General features: G+C 50.8%; 7 protein-coding genes across 7 annotated transcripts; 1 reads left to right on the forward strand and 6 right to left on the reverse strand.

Annotated features, from left to right (window-relative positions):
• Positions 1 to 3,011: 3,011 nt before the first annotated feature.
• NECHADRAFT_82074 (uncharacterized protein) lies at positions 3,012 to 3,534 on the reverse strand (the record flags this gene model as incomplete). Its single annotated transcript, XM_003045330.1, has 2 exons — positions 3,012 to 3,446; positions 3,499 to 3,534. The coding sequence occupies 2 exons, from the start codon at positions 3,532 to 3,534 to the stop codon at positions 3,012 to 3,014; spliced, it is 471 nt and encodes a 156-aa protein (XP_003045376.1).
• Positions 3,535 to 4,213: 679 nt separating this feature from the next.
• NECHADRAFT_94691 (uncharacterized protein) lies at positions 4,214 to 5,989 on the forward strand (the record flags this gene model as incomplete). The annotated part of the gene is made up of 1 exon (XM_003044932.1): positions 4,214 to 5,989. The coding sequence occupies one exon, from the start codon at positions 4,214 to 4,216 to the stop codon at positions 5,987 to 5,989; it is 1,776 nt and encodes a 591-aa protein (XP_003044978.1).
• Positions 5,990 to 6,157: 168 nt separating this feature from the next.
• On the reverse strand, positions 6,158 to 7,311 carry NECHADRAFT_82076 (uncharacterized protein; the record flags this gene model as incomplete). Its single annotated transcript, XM_003045331.1, has 2 exons — positions 6,158 to 6,244; positions 6,439 to 7,311. 2 exons carry the CDS (start codon positions 7,309 to 7,311, stop codon positions 6,158 to 6,160), a joined length of 960 nt encoding a protein of 319 aa, XP_003045377.1.
• A 1,163-nt stretch (positions 7,312 to 8,474) lies between these two features.
• Positions 8,475 to 9,236, reverse strand: NECHADRAFT_82077 (uncharacterized protein; the record flags this gene model as incomplete). Its single annotated transcript, XM_003045332.1, has 2 exons — positions 8,475 to 8,805; positions 8,842 to 9,236. The coding sequence occupies 2 exons, from the start codon at positions 9,234 to 9,236 to the stop codon at positions 8,475 to 8,477; spliced, it is 726 nt and encodes a 241-aa protein (XP_003045378.1).
• Positions 9,237 to 10,003: 767 nt separating this feature from the next.
• On the reverse strand, positions 10,004 to 11,519 carry NECHADRAFT_94692 (uncharacterized protein; the record flags this gene model as incomplete). The annotated part of the gene is made up of 2 exons (XM_003045333.1): positions 10,004 to 11,371; positions 11,478 to 11,519. The coding sequence occupies 2 exons, from the start codon at positions 11,517 to 11,519 to the stop codon at positions 10,004 to 10,006; spliced, it is 1,410 nt and encodes a 469-aa protein (XP_003045379.1).
• An 834-nt stretch (positions 11,520 to 12,353) lies between these two features.
• NECHADRAFT_94693 (uncharacterized protein) lies at positions 12,354 to 13,441 on the reverse strand (the record flags this gene model as incomplete). Its single annotated transcript, XM_003045334.1, has 2 exons — positions 12,354 to 13,084; positions 13,135 to 13,441. The coding sequence occupies 2 exons, from the start codon at positions 13,439 to 13,441 to the stop codon at positions 12,354 to 12,356; spliced, it is 1,038 nt and encodes a 345-aa protein (XP_003045380.1).
• Positions 13,442 to 13,978: 537 nt separating this feature from the next.
• On the reverse strand, positions 13,979 to 15,832 carry NECHADRAFT_70562 (uncharacterized protein; the record flags this gene model as incomplete). The annotated part of the gene is made up of 5 exons (XM_003045335.1): positions 13,979 to 14,754; positions 14,814 to 14,997; positions 15,052 to 15,453; positions 15,506 to 15,520; positions 15,584 to 15,832. The coding sequence occupies 5 exons, from the start codon at positions 15,830 to 15,832 to the stop codon at positions 14,255 to 14,257; spliced, it is 1,350 nt and encodes a 449-aa protein (XP_003045381.1). The 3' UTR covers positions 13,979 to 14,254.
• Between the last annotated feature and the right edge of the window lie 72 nt (positions 15,833 to 15,904).

The raw sequence follows: 15,904 nt of genomic DNA on the forward strand, positions 1-15,904 counted from the left end.
TCCTACCACTGGGCGCGCAACAAGAACATGTCGACTTGGTAGGGAGTAATGATGCAGGCCTGTGCGCAAGGTGCAACACCATCGACCTGGACGAGGCGTTTTCCATGCGGAAGGCCGCCAGTGGGGTGTATCTTATTGCGGAGCTGGGGAGAATTGACGCAATCTGGAAGGCGGGGGAATGCCCCATGTGCCGATTGATTGCATCGGTCAGCCCTCGTCGTGCCGAGGGAGATATCGAAGAGGAAGATCATGAGCTTGACCTAGTCGCCTTCTCCAGCACGGGAGTATGGCTCTGCAACAACCAGCTAGATTCATGGCAACACTTCCCAGCTCGCTGGATCGACACTCTGTGGCTTGGTGTTGTTCCTCGTTGGATACGAGTTGGAAGAAACGTGGGATCTGCCCATTCCCTTCTCAAATCGGGCTGTATCGGCCGGCTCGGGTCCAATTGCGAACACGGGACACGTGCCATCACTATTTCTCGCGTGGGAGACGGAGCTGACCTTGCTGCTGCAAAGCGCTGGATTGAGTGTTGTCGCGAGGAGCATTCGCGGCGGTGTAACCCTCGAACGCTGGCCCGCGTGCCGCATTTTCGGCTCATTAATTGCGGGACGAGGAGGATAGTCCAGCAGGGTGACTAAGTTCCTTCGTATGTGGCTCTGAGCTACGTATGGGGGCCTCCTCCTGCTGCTGGCTTAGGAGAGAAGCGCAAGTTGAAATTTGGCGACAGCGACCTCCCACGGGATGGTCTTGACATAGGAGAGTGTGTCGAGGCTGTCGTAGAAGATGCCATCCGCGTCACGCTGGGGCTCGGATGTGAGTTCCTGTGGGTGGATAGGTACTGCGTCCTCCAGGAAGGGGATGGCAAGGTGAAGGAAGAACAGTTGCAGAACATGGACCTGGTGTACGCCAATGCCGAGGTGACGTTGGTGGCCGCAGCCGGACAAGCATCCTCTGGCCTCCCCGGCGTAAATAGTCGATGCCCTCGAGTGTCACAGCCCGCCGTGCGGATCAAGGGCCATGCCCTCACGTTGATCCCCCCAGATCCCGCCTGTCAAGTCAGGTCTTCGGCATGGATGACGCGGGGGTGGACCTACCAGGAGGGGCTGCTCTCCCGCCGCCGCCTCTTCTTCTCGGAGAGCGAGATGTCGTTTGAATGCCGCGGCCTCCTCGCCCGTGAGGCCATCCGCCTCCCCCCCAGCGTCAAGAAGCAGATGCGCCATCCGGACGTGAGTCTGATGAACCCATCGTGGATCTATAGGGGGTCAGGGATTGTGTCTTCGGACGACAGCGGCCTCGATCTCATCAGCCAGGTGGCTCAGTACACGAGGCGGAAGCTGACGTATCAGTCGGATGTGCTGAACGCGATGCTGGGCATCTTCCGGATGTACGCCACCCTCGAGAGGAGCCCGATTTATCACGTCTGCGGCGTGCCTATCCTGCCCCGTTCAGGGAGCCGCTTGCCTGGACCACAGAATTTCGTCGCCAGTAACGATGGCGGCAGCGACAACGCTGGAGTCGCCCTTGCTGGCTTCGTCAGTGGTCTCTGCTGGACCCTTTACTCTATGGGCGTCCGACGCCCCGGGTTCCCCAGCTGGTCGTGGACGGGGTGGCATGGTGTAGTGGACAGCTTTCTTCTAGAGCCTGTCAGGGTCGAATTTCGCGACGGATTTGAGGTGCAAGTGTCTATCGTGCTCACGGGCGGCATTACTACTATGCCCTAGAGTGACTACTATGGTCAAATGAGGGATGCAGTGGTCAAGGAGGGCCGTTACGGCTCCGTCTTTTCTCAGCACCATATGCTTGATATCACGGCGAGCGTCATTGTAGCCCAATTTTACGAGCGACAAGAATTTTCTATGAAGTGGGAAGGCGCTGTGTGTGTTGGGGACGAGGTGTGGAGGGGTGATTTCGCGCTTACTAAAAAAGACAGCCTTCGCTCGTCAGGAGATAACGAGGTCGGGTTCGTTCCGAGTCTACGGCGAAGGCTGCTTGAGGAGTCATGGCTAGGTATTGTGCTGGGTCAATCGTCACACGGGAGTTACAAAAGCGACGAGGTCTATGTGCTGATTATAGAAGAGATGCGGCCGTCAGCGATCGGCGCGATTGCGCATTGGGAGCGTGTTGGTCTGCTAACTATCAAAGACTCGACGCTGAGGAGCGAGATGTTGGAACGGAGGAAGTTAAGGCTTGCGTGAGTAAATTTAGCAGTTTGTAAATATCAGAGGGGCGCCGAAGGAAATAGGGATACTTGAGTGAAAGTTTTGTTTTCTTGCGGAGATAAAAAATTAAATAAAAAGAAACTCGAGGCTTCTAAAGGCACAGTAGGCTGCTTTCCGTATCTAACAAGAGGATCGATGGCTTTATCAGGAAGCTTAACAACGTTAAAAGGAGCTCTGCCTGACAATGGGGGTTTCGAGTAGTCGTCGGACAGGAGGAGGCCAGCTACTGACATGTACATGGTGGGACAGATCATGCAAGCCTATCGTCTGTAATACCCAAGCGAAATAAATCACGATAGGGAGGTCAGGAGGGAAATTATCAATGTCTGGAATTTCGAATTAGGTCACCAAATATAATTCATTGGCCCAATTTTGCGCTGTAGCTTGGGAAGTGTTGGCTAGCACTGGTTCCATGTAAAGCTCCTACCTCTATCTAACATATTAAAGACGACCTTTCTTGTTCCGGATGACTCTTTGAACAGACCTCTTCGAGCGAGATGCATGACAAGGTCGTATCACGTCCGACCCGAGACCGAACCGAAGGTGTGTCACTACAACCCGGATTCCACTTTTGGCATGCCGGGATCTAAGACACGGAAAGTCTCCTGGTTGGCTGGTCAGCAACGCCAAGGGGGTCTTGATCAAGTCCAAAAAGGGCATCTCAGGCACCCCGCAAAAGTTTAATTCACACAGATTCCATCTTATCTCCGGGGCCGAGTCAAATCAATGCTGCCTTTCTTGAATGAAGCCGTGTCTAACTACCGGTAATCGTACAATGCTTTGCTCCTACTATGCCGCCACCGCCTCCAACTGCACAATCTCATCCACCTTCTTGGCGCTGTTACTCGAAGGATCAAACTCGTAGTCTAGCCACTCGGTCGCTAATCTCCTGGCGAGCTCTAGCCCGATGACGCGCTCGCCAAAACACAGCACCTGCGCGTTGTTGCTCTTGACGCTCCTCTCGATGCTGAAGCTATCGTGGGCCGTCACCGCCCGGATGCCTTTCACCTTGTTTGCCGAGATGGCCACACCTAGACCTGTGCCGCAGATGAGCAGTGCTCGGTCTGCCTTGCCCTCTGCGACTAGACGGGCTGCTTCTGCTGCGCGGAGTGGATAGGGAGTTTTATCTGCGTGGTGGTTGGAGCCGACGTCGAGGACCTCTTCTACACGGCCATCGGATTCAAAGTCTTGCTTGATGGCGTTTTTATAGGAAATTCCTGCTTCCTGAGAGATAGTGAGTTCTGATTACAAAGACGAGATGATGGGATTAACTCACATCGCAGCCCATTGCAATTCTCCACTTTGGCGCCATGATTGCTTCAGATTCGGGAAAGGATGAGCGACTTGTTTTTGTTGCCTCTCGTCTCAGGGTAAAGAAACGGGCAGGCTTCCTGTGCAATTTTAATACTCGTGGTGACCCAGCCATGTCGCAGAATTGGGCAAGCCGTCGACTCAGAGGGAGATGCTGGCCCAGAGGAGCCATGTGACCGAGCAACCCCGCCCAAGGATGATCTAGACCATCTTCCAAAAGGGAATTCCGGGGTAGGAATTGCTCTGCCGACCCGAGCTTCTCTGCTGTCGTGGTAATGTCGTGCCGAGATGAGTTTTCGGAGTAAGCCGAACCGGGGCCGATCGACGGGGGCCGGGCTGGTGTGGGGTGCGGATTTCCTATTTGGGATACCCGGGGGAGGTCATCTGGGCAGACCAAGCCTTTGGGAGTCGGGATACCAGGATGGCTTTAGAGGGTAAAGTGACACAAGTGAGAGGAAGAGGTATTTTGTTAACAGGCAAGAGGTTAGGAAGAGTGGAATTCTGCATCGCGTACAGTTCCGGTGGTAATAGTTGACTTGGAGAGTCGGCTCCGTCCTCATCAAGGAGAGTAACACCGATGATGGTTCTATTAAAGCACACAAATGGGCTGATTATCTCGTCTTCTTCGTCTGAGTGCGTCTTGTTCATCTCTAAGCACCATCACAATCAGTTTTACAGCCATGTCTACACGGCATCTCTTTGACTCTCCCGAAGGTCTCGTCAACAAGGCGTTGAGAGGCATCATTTCTTACAACACTTCCCTTAGACTCGACGAAACGAACCGTGTTGTCTATGACACAGAACACCGACGGTCCAATGTCAGCATAGTCAGCGGTGGTGGCTCCGGCCATGAGCCCGCATGGACTGGCTATGTTGGCAAGAACATGCTCGCAGCCTCCGTCCAAGGCGACATCTTTGCCAGCCCGAGCACCAAGCAGATCCTCGCCGCCATAGAAGCTGTCCCCAGCGATGAAGGAACTATCCTCGTCATCACGAATTACACCGGTGACTGCCTCCACTTTGGCCTCGCCAATGAAAAGGCCATTGCCAGGGGACACAGGTGTCGCATGATCATCTGCGGGGACGACGTCTCGGTCGGCCGCAGCGGAGGAATAGTGGGCCGAAGAGGTCTTGCAGGACAGATCGGCGTCCTCAAGGTGATGGGGGGAGCTGCAGGTGCTGGACACTCTCTGGATGACGTTTACAACCTTGGCGTTGCATTCTCGGAGCAGATTGTGTCCATTGCTGCTACCCTCGACCACTGTCATGTGCCCGGGAGGAGTGAGCATGGTGCATTGGCTGTCAACGAGATTGAGCTTGGTACTGGTCCTCACAATGAACCGGGATACATGAAGCTATCGCCAGCTCCCACTACGCCAGAGCTTGTGCGGCAGATTCTCAAGCATTGTCTGGATGAGAATGACCCTACCCGAGGATATGTCAAGTTTGCGCCAAAGGATAAGATAATCCTTCTCATCAGCAACTTTGGTGGTATCTCTCATCTGGAATTGGGAGCCCTTCTCGACGAAGTGCTTGAGCAGCTGGCCAACGAATGGGGCATCGAGCCCTCGCGCACTTGTGCTGGATTCTTGGAAACGTCTCTTAATGCGCCCGCCTTTTCTGTCTCCGTCATCAACGTTTCAGCTGCGGCGAGAAATTGTCGGTACTCGGTTGATCGCATCCTGGACTTCTTCGATACAAAGACGAACACGTTCTGGGAGTCAGTGGCTGGGTCACAGACCAGACGGTGCAGCCGCAAGGAACAAATCGTGCAAGCGCCTAAGGAGGCAGAGAAGATCATCAATGATGAGACGGATCTCAAGATTGATGCTGACATTTTGGAAAAGATGTTGCGGAGCGCCTGCGATGCAATTATTCAGGCGGAACCTCATCTGACCAAGTGGGATACTGTCATGGGTGATGGTGACTGCGGAGAGACGCTCAAGACTGGAGCGACGTCGTTAATCCAGGCCTTGGACAAAGGTTTGGCAAAATCGGGATCTGTGGTCGCTGTTCTGCAAGAGCTTGAGGACATTGTCGAAAGCAAGATGGGCGGAACTCTTGGTGGCATTCTCGGCATTTTCTTTGTCTCTCTCAGAACAGCCGTCGAGAAGAACAGCCACATGGCTCGATCACAGGGGCCCATCGCTCTCTGGAGTGAAGCCCTTTCCTTGGCGTTGGAGAACCTGAGCAGGTACACCCCGGCCAAAGTAGGCGACCGCACCGTCATGGACACTCTGATCCCCTTTGCCGAGATCATTGCCAAAGCGGGCTTCGTTGGTGGTGTTGAGGCTGCTGTCCAGGGAGCTGAGGCGACAAAGACGATGAAGCCCCGGCTTGGAAGAGCGACGTACGTTGGTGTTGGAGACAGTACTGAGCTGCCGCCTGATCCTGGTGCGTGGGGTGCTATGGTGGCTATTAGAGGTCTTCAGAGTGGATTGGAAGTGATGAATTGAGTGTAGAGTCTGGTTATTGTTGTAAAGAGCGAATTTTGAGCCTGTATGATACGATTAACGCACTGCATTTCACATGTCTCATCTCGAAGCGAGAATTATTTTATTTAATTTGCGTGATCCGTTAGACCACTTGCGGTGTCACCTTCACTGGTCACACCACACCTCGTCTCAGCGTTCCAGATTAAGAGCCATATGGTCAGCGATCTCTTCAGGCAATGACAGCAATATCGTCAACAATACAGTCTCAAAGTTTATCTATACTTCGGTCAATTGCAAAGGGAAGAATTGCACAGTCTAAAGTTGCAGTAAATCAATGGCTCTGATTGTGTTGAACAGCGATCAAATGTTTGTCTAAGAACAAAACGTCAATAACAAAGGAAACTTTAGGTGGACACCACTAAAGGCGTGTCAATTCAAGGCTCCATGAGGAACCTCTCGAGGCGCCTTACCTCTTTGAACAGCTTGTCCTGCTCCTTCAAGAGACTATGCAGCTTCTCACACTCCTCATTCCTTTGCGCCTCCCATCTTAGTGACTGGCTACGAGCGTACTCTGCCCTCTCAGAGATCTCCCTCGAGCTAATTGTACCCTTGGGTTCCAGGTGCCTCATATGGGCGGCCCAGCGAGCTTCCCAATCTTCTTTCTGATATTTGGCGTGCTTCTCCTCGTCAAGACTCGCCGTAATCTCTTTTGAGTTTTCGAGCAGTGCCTTTGAGTTTTTGTAGACTAGGTCCTTCACGTCCTTGGCTAGCTTATTCTCCCACTTATTCTGCTTGTCCTCAAGGGCGAGCTCCTCCTTCGAAAGACCCGCCCGTCTCTGTTTCTCGAGGTTGGCCTTGTGCTTTTTCTCTTCGCATTCCCACTTCTTTACGTAATTCGTGTGTAGAATAACGTCGGTTCCTTTCTTCAACGTTTCCTCATCGAGAATTCTAAGATGGGTCAGGACGTTTACACGGGCCCAGTTTGCGAACCATTTCTCATCTCTCCACTCCTCGGGAAAGCCTTCCTCAAGTACGTCCGAGCCGTAAACTGCAAAGCGGTGGATGTGCAAGATCTTTCTAAAGCCCGGGTCTGCTTCTTGCAACTCCTTCCACACTCGGCTATTCTCATCAAGAAGCTTGGCATCCAGATAGAGCTTTAGTCGGACGAATTGGGTAAAGTAGTCGACTTCTGGAGGGTCATCATACTTTGCCTGGCTCTTGGTGAGAGGTGGCACTGTTTCAAAGACTTGCTTGAGTTCGAGGTATGGGATGATTGCCGCATTCCAAGGGACTCTGTCATCCTTGTTCGTGAGGGAGGCGAATGAAAATGGCCAGTGAGGCATTGTGGCGGTCGGTTGAGCGGTTGCGATTTGGGTTTATTGTTGCGCTTTGTAAGATGTGACTGGCGAGGGGCTTTGGTTTATGTCCAATGCTTATGCGTTCGGGTCAAGGTGTCTCTGTCGAGTTGCTCATGAAGCCAGGACTGGAGGTTTCTTATATACCCAAGCTTGAGAAGAGTGACTAGAATGACTAGAAGTGATGGCTGTCTTGAGAGCACATATATTCTGCAGTTGTGCTATCGTTGATCGAGAGTACAAGCAGGTGTACAGCAGTGACCACAAGCCGATCAGTCGTGTGAGAGGTTGTGACTTGACTATTGTTCCATTGGGCGGCCGGGGTAGTTCCTTAACTGGCACTTTGAAACGTACAGCAGGTGTACTCCTCTTGTGCAAAGACGATTCCGTCCTATTTTATTGCTCAAGTCAAAGCGTTTCACAAACCTCCATGAGGCTTTTGCTTCACATCTGAACATTCCCCATTTGATATTACGGAGCAGCATAGACTACCACGACAACAGCAAGGGTGGGGGATACCCACTGGAAGGTACCGAGGCGATAAGTTCTTGTATACTGCTTCAAAGATATGATCGAAAGAATTCTTAGTAACCTATGTAAGCTGGAAGTGACAATGGATGCACTTACTCTACGTAAGCCTCGTACCATTACCACATCACCTCTCATCATCAACCATACCTCCACGTGTTGGGTACCCGTGACTACCCACGTCAGCATCCAAGGGTGGCAACAACAGAAGAACCATATCAAGAGCAGTGTTGGAAATGTATTATCGACAATAACAAAATCCTCATCGAGGAAGTCAACAATGTCAACTAGATACAATCACATAATCAATTAAAAGGGAGGGGATCGATTGTTGTAAGGAAAGTAAATTAAAGGCCTTGTCGCAGTGTTGAACTGTGATCATAAGCTTATCTATGAAAAAAAGTCAAAAGCAAACTCCAGAAAACTCCAGGAAGAATATCAAGGAAATGCTACTCAAGTCCTTCCTAGTGAAGGCTTCATGACCTGAGGTAAGGCTGCTGGAGCTGTCCCCCAACTAAGCCTCTAAACTTTTGCCATCGCGGTCTTGTGTGCTCGCGGGCACACCTGACCAACTCGCCTTACCATAGCTACCCCGTCTTGCTACTAAAGACATTGGATATCTACTAGTAGTTCTCCATTTTGTCCAGCCTTCTTTCGCTCCTGACCTCCTTCAGGATCTGCTCCTCCTGCCTCTTCTTATCTTTCTCGAGCTCCTTGGCCGCCTGTTCCCGCTTCCGCTCAAGAAAGAACGCATTCCATTCGTCCTTGACCGCCTGCTTCACCCCCTCCCAGCTGGCTTTGAACTCGGCCTTGTCCTTCTCATACTGGGCATCCTGTTCGGCCGTGCGCTGCTCCTTCATCAAACGAGCCTTGTGCTCTTCCTTGAAGCGGTGCCAATCTTTCACGTGATTTGTTTCCACGATGACGTGAGTGGCCCTCTCCAACGTGTCCAGACTGAGACATTTGAGGTGTAGCAAGACGTTGACATACAACCAGTTAAGGAAGAAGTCTTCATCTTTCCACTCTTCGGGAAACGTAACTGGCCCCACCTCATTCGGAATGTTCCCTCCTTCCTTTCTATAGTTATCAAACCACATATGAATGATTTGAATCTTTTTGAAGCCAGGATCAGTTTCCTGCAACTCCTTCCACGCTCGGCAATTCTCGTCAAGGAGCTTAGCATCCAAGAAATACTTGAGCCGGGTGAATTGGGTCATGTAGTGAGTCCCTGCGGGATCCTTGTACTTCATGAATTCAGGATCAGGCAGAATAACGACAGTGCGGAAAACCTCCTTGACCTGCAAGCACGGGATAATCGCTGCGTTCCAGGGCAGCTCATCCTCATTATTCGAGGGAGTGGGATCCGAAAAAGGCCAAAAAGGCATCTTCTCGGTTGTTGAGGTGTGTCGTAGGTTATCGGTGTCGTGTTGGGGATGCAAGTGAAAGGTCCTTTGCTGTGTTTCCAAAGGGCTGTTTGCTGTTGACGGATGTGTGTGATGAGAAGCTAATGAAGAGAGGAGGAGAGGTTCCTTAAATACCCAAATATGAGATATCTAGAAACCAGCCGTTTTCTTGTACACATGCAGAACTTGCAGTTTTCCTGGCATTGATCATGGCTTGGAGCGTTGAATGGAGCTGATCAATTACTATGATCCAGTGTATGACATGCGTTCTCCTCTTGTGCGAGAATGCTTTTGTATTGTTTGACTGTCTAATTCTTGAGACGTTTATCGGACCTTCGTAACACCCTACGTCCACATCAGTACATTTGCACATGTCCTTTTCAGATCGCTGTGTAGGACTACGCTAGAGAGTTGAGTCTCAAGAACAGGAAACTCAGAGAAAACTTGACCTTTCTGGAATCCATTGGGCAGGAGTAAGTGGTAGCAGTGTTGGCACTGTACTGGGGACTACCGAATCAAAGCTTCATGTTGGACCAGGCACCCTTCAACACAATGTTGCATGAAAATCTAATCTCATAATTGAATCAAGGTGTATATACATGGACCTAATAGGCTGATCCTAGCTAATCTATTGTACATTTTGCCCTCGAAAACTTGGAGAGATCCAGCAATCCAAGAAGTATCGAACGAGCCAAGAAGATGTGGGAGCCCCCAAAAGTCATAAAAATGCGTTTCTTTGTTCCCCCAACTCAAGATGGCGGAGCACCAACGTAGATGGTCAAAGTGTTGGGCGTGCCCGAGACAACACCAGAGGCGTTCTCATTACCATCCGGGTTAACGTCATCATAAGGGAAGGCATAGCCTCTACCATCTACCTCATAGGAGTGGACAATGCGGCTGTAGTGGTTTGTTGGATCGTTCTTGTAGTAAGAGTCGGCTCCCAGACTTGGTTGCACGTCGCCACCATCGACCAAGAGGGTGGAACGAACAAAGGCAGCACAGAGTCGAGGGACAACAGCGGTGTGAATGGCATTGTCACCCTCGATGATCGCAAAAGGACCGCTGTTGCAACCCCAGATATCTTTGGTGTTGGGCTTCGCGTATCCGCGGTTATCGCCATCACAGACGAGTTCTTCGCCTGAGACTCGGCAGCTGACACTTCCAGCTTCGGTTTGAGTATTGATGGTGAGAGGTTGGGTCGAGTACTTGTTCCAGACCTCATCGACGTAGGAAGTCCAGTAATCTTCGAAAGTGATGGGCTCCAGATCGTATTGGTTTCCAGGCGAGATGACGCGGATCGGATCTCCAAGTGCATTGGCAATGCACAGAAAAGTCCAAGCTCGACCATCGGCGTCCTTCTGCTTGACCATGTCGTCGCAGATCTTGGAAGCAGCGTCGGCAACGAGACCAGCAGTGGTCTGAGTGCTTCCGTCTGTCAAAGAAAGCATCATACCGAGAACAATACCGACAAAGTCCACGTAGCTAATGTTGGCGTAAAGCACACCGTTGGTATAGGTGAGCTCTACAAAGCCCCAGTTGACGCCCGCGCTGGGATCTTGGAGGTTGTTTGTTGAGGGTTGAACCAAGCCATCTCCATTGCCGATATCAACCATAAAGAAGTGCAAATCGTCATCTGCAAAGTATATGCGACCGGAGCTCATCGAGATGGGAATGTTAAAGTCGAGTGTCTCACCCTGTGGGGGCAGGGGGATCGCAATGTTCTCTGTGATCTCCACAGGAATCTTGGAACCTCCAGAACGAGGGTAGACAAGGCCTCCGTCAGCACCGATAAAAACAACCGTACCATCAGAATCCAAGCCCGAGATGTAGGCCCTGACGTTTCCGCCAGAAAAATTGTTGACAAGCTTCAGAGGCAAGGTGGCGGGTTCAGCGGCGCGGTGTGTCAGGGCATGGGTTTTATTCCTAGGATATGTTCCATTGAGCATATTTTCATCCGTCATGGACAAATCATTTGCGCCGCCAGGGTTGACTTTGATGAAGCCTTGGGGAGTAAGTTCATGGCGTCGAAAGATGGGCGATGGTTGGAAAGGAGCGGCAAGGGCAGTGCCAACAAGGGCAGCCAAAACAAAGAATGGACGCATTCTCGTAGAGAACGACTGAAGAAATGAATGAATGAAGAAAAAGTAAAAGAAAGGCACAAAGCACAAGAAACGAAGAAACTGCTGAACTCAATTAAGCATGATGCTATAGAGGTCTATATACCCAGCCCCGAAAGCAGAACTGTTTCAAACGGACCCTACGCATTCACATGCTACGTTTTGTCCCCGATGATATTCCCAGGGATTATAACCGGAAACGTTCGAGAGTGGGCAAGTAACCGGGATCTTGGAAACCTCTGATAATCTAGCTGAGGAGAAGGATGAAACAAGGATTGGCCCAAGCTCGATCGACACATTCCAGCGACAGGAATCGATTCGCTGCAGTTTCTGAAGCTGACACATTTCTCATACAAGGGTTCCCTTGGCTGTTCGCAGGCAAGACTTTAAACGCCAGCCCCTGCTCCTTTCATCTCAACCCACCCCGTGGCCTGTTTGAGCCGGGCCGAATTTATCTGATGGATCCGCGACGCAGCCTTATGGATGACCTTCCGTTTCGAGACGACTCGTAAGTGAATGCATTGACCAACTTGGCTCTACTGCTGCGCATAAGATCGAGCGATATTAATGGGTGCCTGAAACAGTGGATAAGATCACCCAAGTAAGCAGCGTCGCTCGTTTCTTCGGTTGTAGGGCGACTCGAGTCGTTTCAGTCTGGAGCCACTGGGCGGCTACCTTGTTGAAGGATTCATCAGATTATCGCTGAAGGATTCTCACCTGAGATGAAGTTGTGACAACGAGTGTTGTGAAGAAAGACTGAGGCTGAGTAAAGTGGTTCTGTCAGCATCGTGTTTCACCTTCAACTGTGGTTCTTAAGATGGCTTCGTAGGCTGGATATTTGTTTGACTTTAAGCATCACCTATTAATCACTGGAGACACGATTAGCGATCTGTTTAGAACTGTAATCTTGCGAAAAATATGTTGCTTTATTCAGCCATGTTTTCATGCCTATCCCTTTTGTTGGTACACCAAATAACTAGATTTACAGTTTGCTTTGCTTAATCAGATGAGCGTTGACTGGTGAAATCGCCTTTCCAGTCTTGTTGAAAGAAATAATGTTTTCCATTCCCAGCTTCTCAAAACCAATATGCGAGTCCAGCGAAGCACCAGCGTTGTGTGACAGAAGCTCGACGTTCTTCATCTTGACCAGCTGGGGGCTGATGTGAGGCTCATTTTCAAACACATCCAGACCTGCCGCTGATAGGTGACCACTCTCGAGAGCGGCGACGAGATCGGCTTCGTTGATGAGCTTGCCTCGGGCGATGTTGACAAGCTTGGCTCCCTTCTTCATCTTGGCCAGACCTTCCTTGCTGAGCAGGGCTTCTCCGGCAAATGGTGTGGCGACCAGCACGCAATCCGCCTCGGCGAGAAGTGTGTCGGCAGACTTGTGAAAGACGGCACCAAGAGGCTCTTCAACCTCCTTGGGCATCTGAACAACATCATTGTACAGGATCTTCATGTCGAGAGCCTTGTAGGCCTTCTCGGCGATGCGTCGGCCAATGCGACCAAAGCCAATAATGCCGAGGCTGAAACCTTGAGGGTTTCGAGAGATGGGGGCCAGGTTCCGGTTTGCGTCAATAAACTGATCCTTGTCACCTGAGCGAGCTGCGATGCTGGACCAGCTCAGTTGTCGAAAGACGGAGATGATGAGCCAGATTGCTGCATCGGCTACTGATTCCGTGCAGGCAGCAGCAGCGTTGCAGTATGTGACGCCTGAGACAATATTAGTAGCTGCTATTGCTTGTCTTGAGACATAAACATACCTTGCTTGGCCAGGCGAGCCGTGTCAACCCAGTCAAAGCCAGCACCAGCGCTGGCGTAGATCTTGCAGGAAGAAGGCAATAATGAGATCAATTCGTCATCCCAGTTACCCATCTCGCCTCCCGTGTTCCAGAAAGGACGGTAGATGGCGAAAAAGTCGCCAAAGGCCTTTGTCTTGAGCGCCTGGATGAACTCGGCCCTGGGCATGCTGTAAGACCGACGGATCTCGAACTGAGACTTGAACTCATCATAGAGATCATGGTTCCAGCGAATATCATCGCCGAGCTGAAGAACGATTGGCTTGGACATTGTGAAGGGCTGTGTAGGGGGAAAAAGAAAATGGGTGAATGAGGAAGAAGCAATGAGAGTCGGTCAGACGCACGATAATAAAGTAACCGCAGAGTCCAATGAGAGTCGAGGTATACGGAGAGTCCGCCGATGGGGCTCGCTTTTGAGAATTCCGAAGGCTGGAAATGGCAACTTTGGCCGAAAATCTCGGGACTTGCTGTGTTGGTGATTGGTCTCTGTGCCTGAGATGATCCACCCCCAGATTGTGGGGGTGGCATTGGGATCGGGGTTCTACCCGATATAAAGGGGATGGTAAATCCGGGGATGCAGCGTAAATTGAACGAGGTTGGTGATCTTTTGGGTTTTTGAAATGTGATTATCTCGAGTAATTGAGTAAATCGCATTGCTCTAGGTTAGATACTCGAGTCAAGCGCGTCGAATAAGCATGATTTTACGTTTGATATTGGAGAGGGGGATCGGAGAGCTGTCCATGTATAAAAAGCAAGAAACCACAAAAGGACCATGTCATATGGAAGGAATTTTTGATGCAGCCATCGTGCTGAAACCCCGCTAGTTTATCTACAGTATAGTTAGGAAGAGGATTTTGAGCGGAAAGTATCTAGAAGTAAAAAATATCCAAAGAAAAATTTGTCGTTTTTATATCCCACTCTAACATCATATCAACATCCATAGGCGATCGCCTTCCTTTTAAAGTCTGGCTCCAATTGCCAACCAGCCACGAAAAGTGAAACTGATGGCGAGTAGAGCCGTTTCGGTACCTACCCTGAACCGTAAAGGATCCTTTTACGATGCAGCATTTTCAACCCTTTCTTTTCAATCTTTCTTTGGAATCCGTGGAAAGCTCAGCCAGACTCCCGTGACCACGACAATGAGAGCCAGGATGATGGGTTGCAACACTTGAACACCTTTGCTCTGGGCAATCGCACCAATGGCGAAGGGAAAAACCGTACCTCCCGTTCCACCAATAGCCATGGCAAATCCTATAGCAGAGACATGGATCTTTGCAGGGAGTAGCTTTGCTGTCATCATGACGGCTCCAGGAAACATGGGACCCAGGAAGAAGCCGAGGAAAGCGACTGCAACAGCTGAGACGATGAACTGCGGGACGAGCCAGAACACCAGCTGAAGGCCGACAGAGATTGCGAGATAGATGGAAAGACAGAGTCGTTCGCCATATCGCTCTGTGACAAAGCCAAGAAAGGCACGACCGCAAGCCATGCCGGCCCAGAAACCGGAACTGGAGGCACCAGATGCGAGGGCTGAGGCCTTGCGTACTCGCAGCATAAAGGTGACGACCCAACCACCGAGACCAACTGGAGATTTTGTTAGAAAGCCACACAAAAGAAGCTGAATATTAATAGAGGATGCATACCTTCGACACCCATGTACGCAAAGAAGAAGAGCGAGCAAAGCCATGTCACCTTGGACTTGAGAGCCTCTCGTGTTCCAGCGCCACCCGAATCATTCTCACGAACATGTTCAGCTCGGTACACCTCGCCAGTCTTGTGCCAAAAAGCGACAGTCAGACCGACCAGTTCGACGACTGAGATGCCAATCTACATGCCGCATCGTTAGCCTGCTCATGAAAGGATGGCAGCGCATATCCTCACCATGACATAGTAGTAGGTGTACCACGGCAGCTTGGCCGTATCAACCATCGAAGTAGCGATCAAAGGCGCGAATAGAGCGCCTAGGGAGTAACAAGAGTGCAAGAAGCCTTGGACCGAGTTTGCCTTGTCCATCTTACCAATCCACGCACAGAAGCACGCATCAGTCAGGCCATTGCCGAAGCCGCTGACCATGTTGCACACGACAAGGACAGGATATGGAGGATGCACCGCTAGAGCAATAAATGTGATGATATGGCAGATGGGGGCCATGATTGCCACGCCTCGCTGGCCGAACTTGACGTGAATCCGAGCATTGGTGAAGGCGGCGACGGAGTAGCCGGCGAATGGCGTCAGGAAGATTAGTGAGACGACGGTGTAGGTGAGGTCATAGTATTCTTCCAGCTGTTTCAGGTTAGGGTATGAGAAATATCGACTGATAGTGATAAAAACTCACGTATGGGATCAAGGCCTGTTCAAAAGATTCAAGTTAGCGTTGCCACATTCGAAGTGTGAGTTTGCTTGGAATACGTACACCGACGGCCGCATCGTTCATGCCAGCAATGATAAAAGAAACAAATGCAAAGGCCAGTCTTGCGATATTGCTCCTTGGATGATTCCATCTCTCTATCTCCGCCTGAGCATTAGGAGGCGGGACATCATCTGAGGCTGTGGGACGCTGAGCGAGCTCCTCAACACCTCCCTTCCGATCGCTATCCGTGCGATGCTCGAGATTACTGAGCTCAATAGACTCATTTTGAGTCTCTGTTACCGTCGTAGACATGATCAAGTCGAGTATCTTGAGGTTGTAGAGTTTAACTTAGCGGTGAATCCGCGGGCAACTTTAAAGTTGACA

This window comes from Fusarium vanettenii (genome assembly GCF_000151355.1).
Source record: "Fusarium vanettenii 77-13-4 chromosome 6 genomic scaffold NECHAsca_20_chr6_4_0, whole genome shotgun sequence".
Taxonomy (NCBI): domain Eukaryota; kingdom Fungi; phylum Ascomycota; class Sordariomycetes; order Hypocreales; family Nectriaceae; genus Fusarium; species Fusarium vanettenii.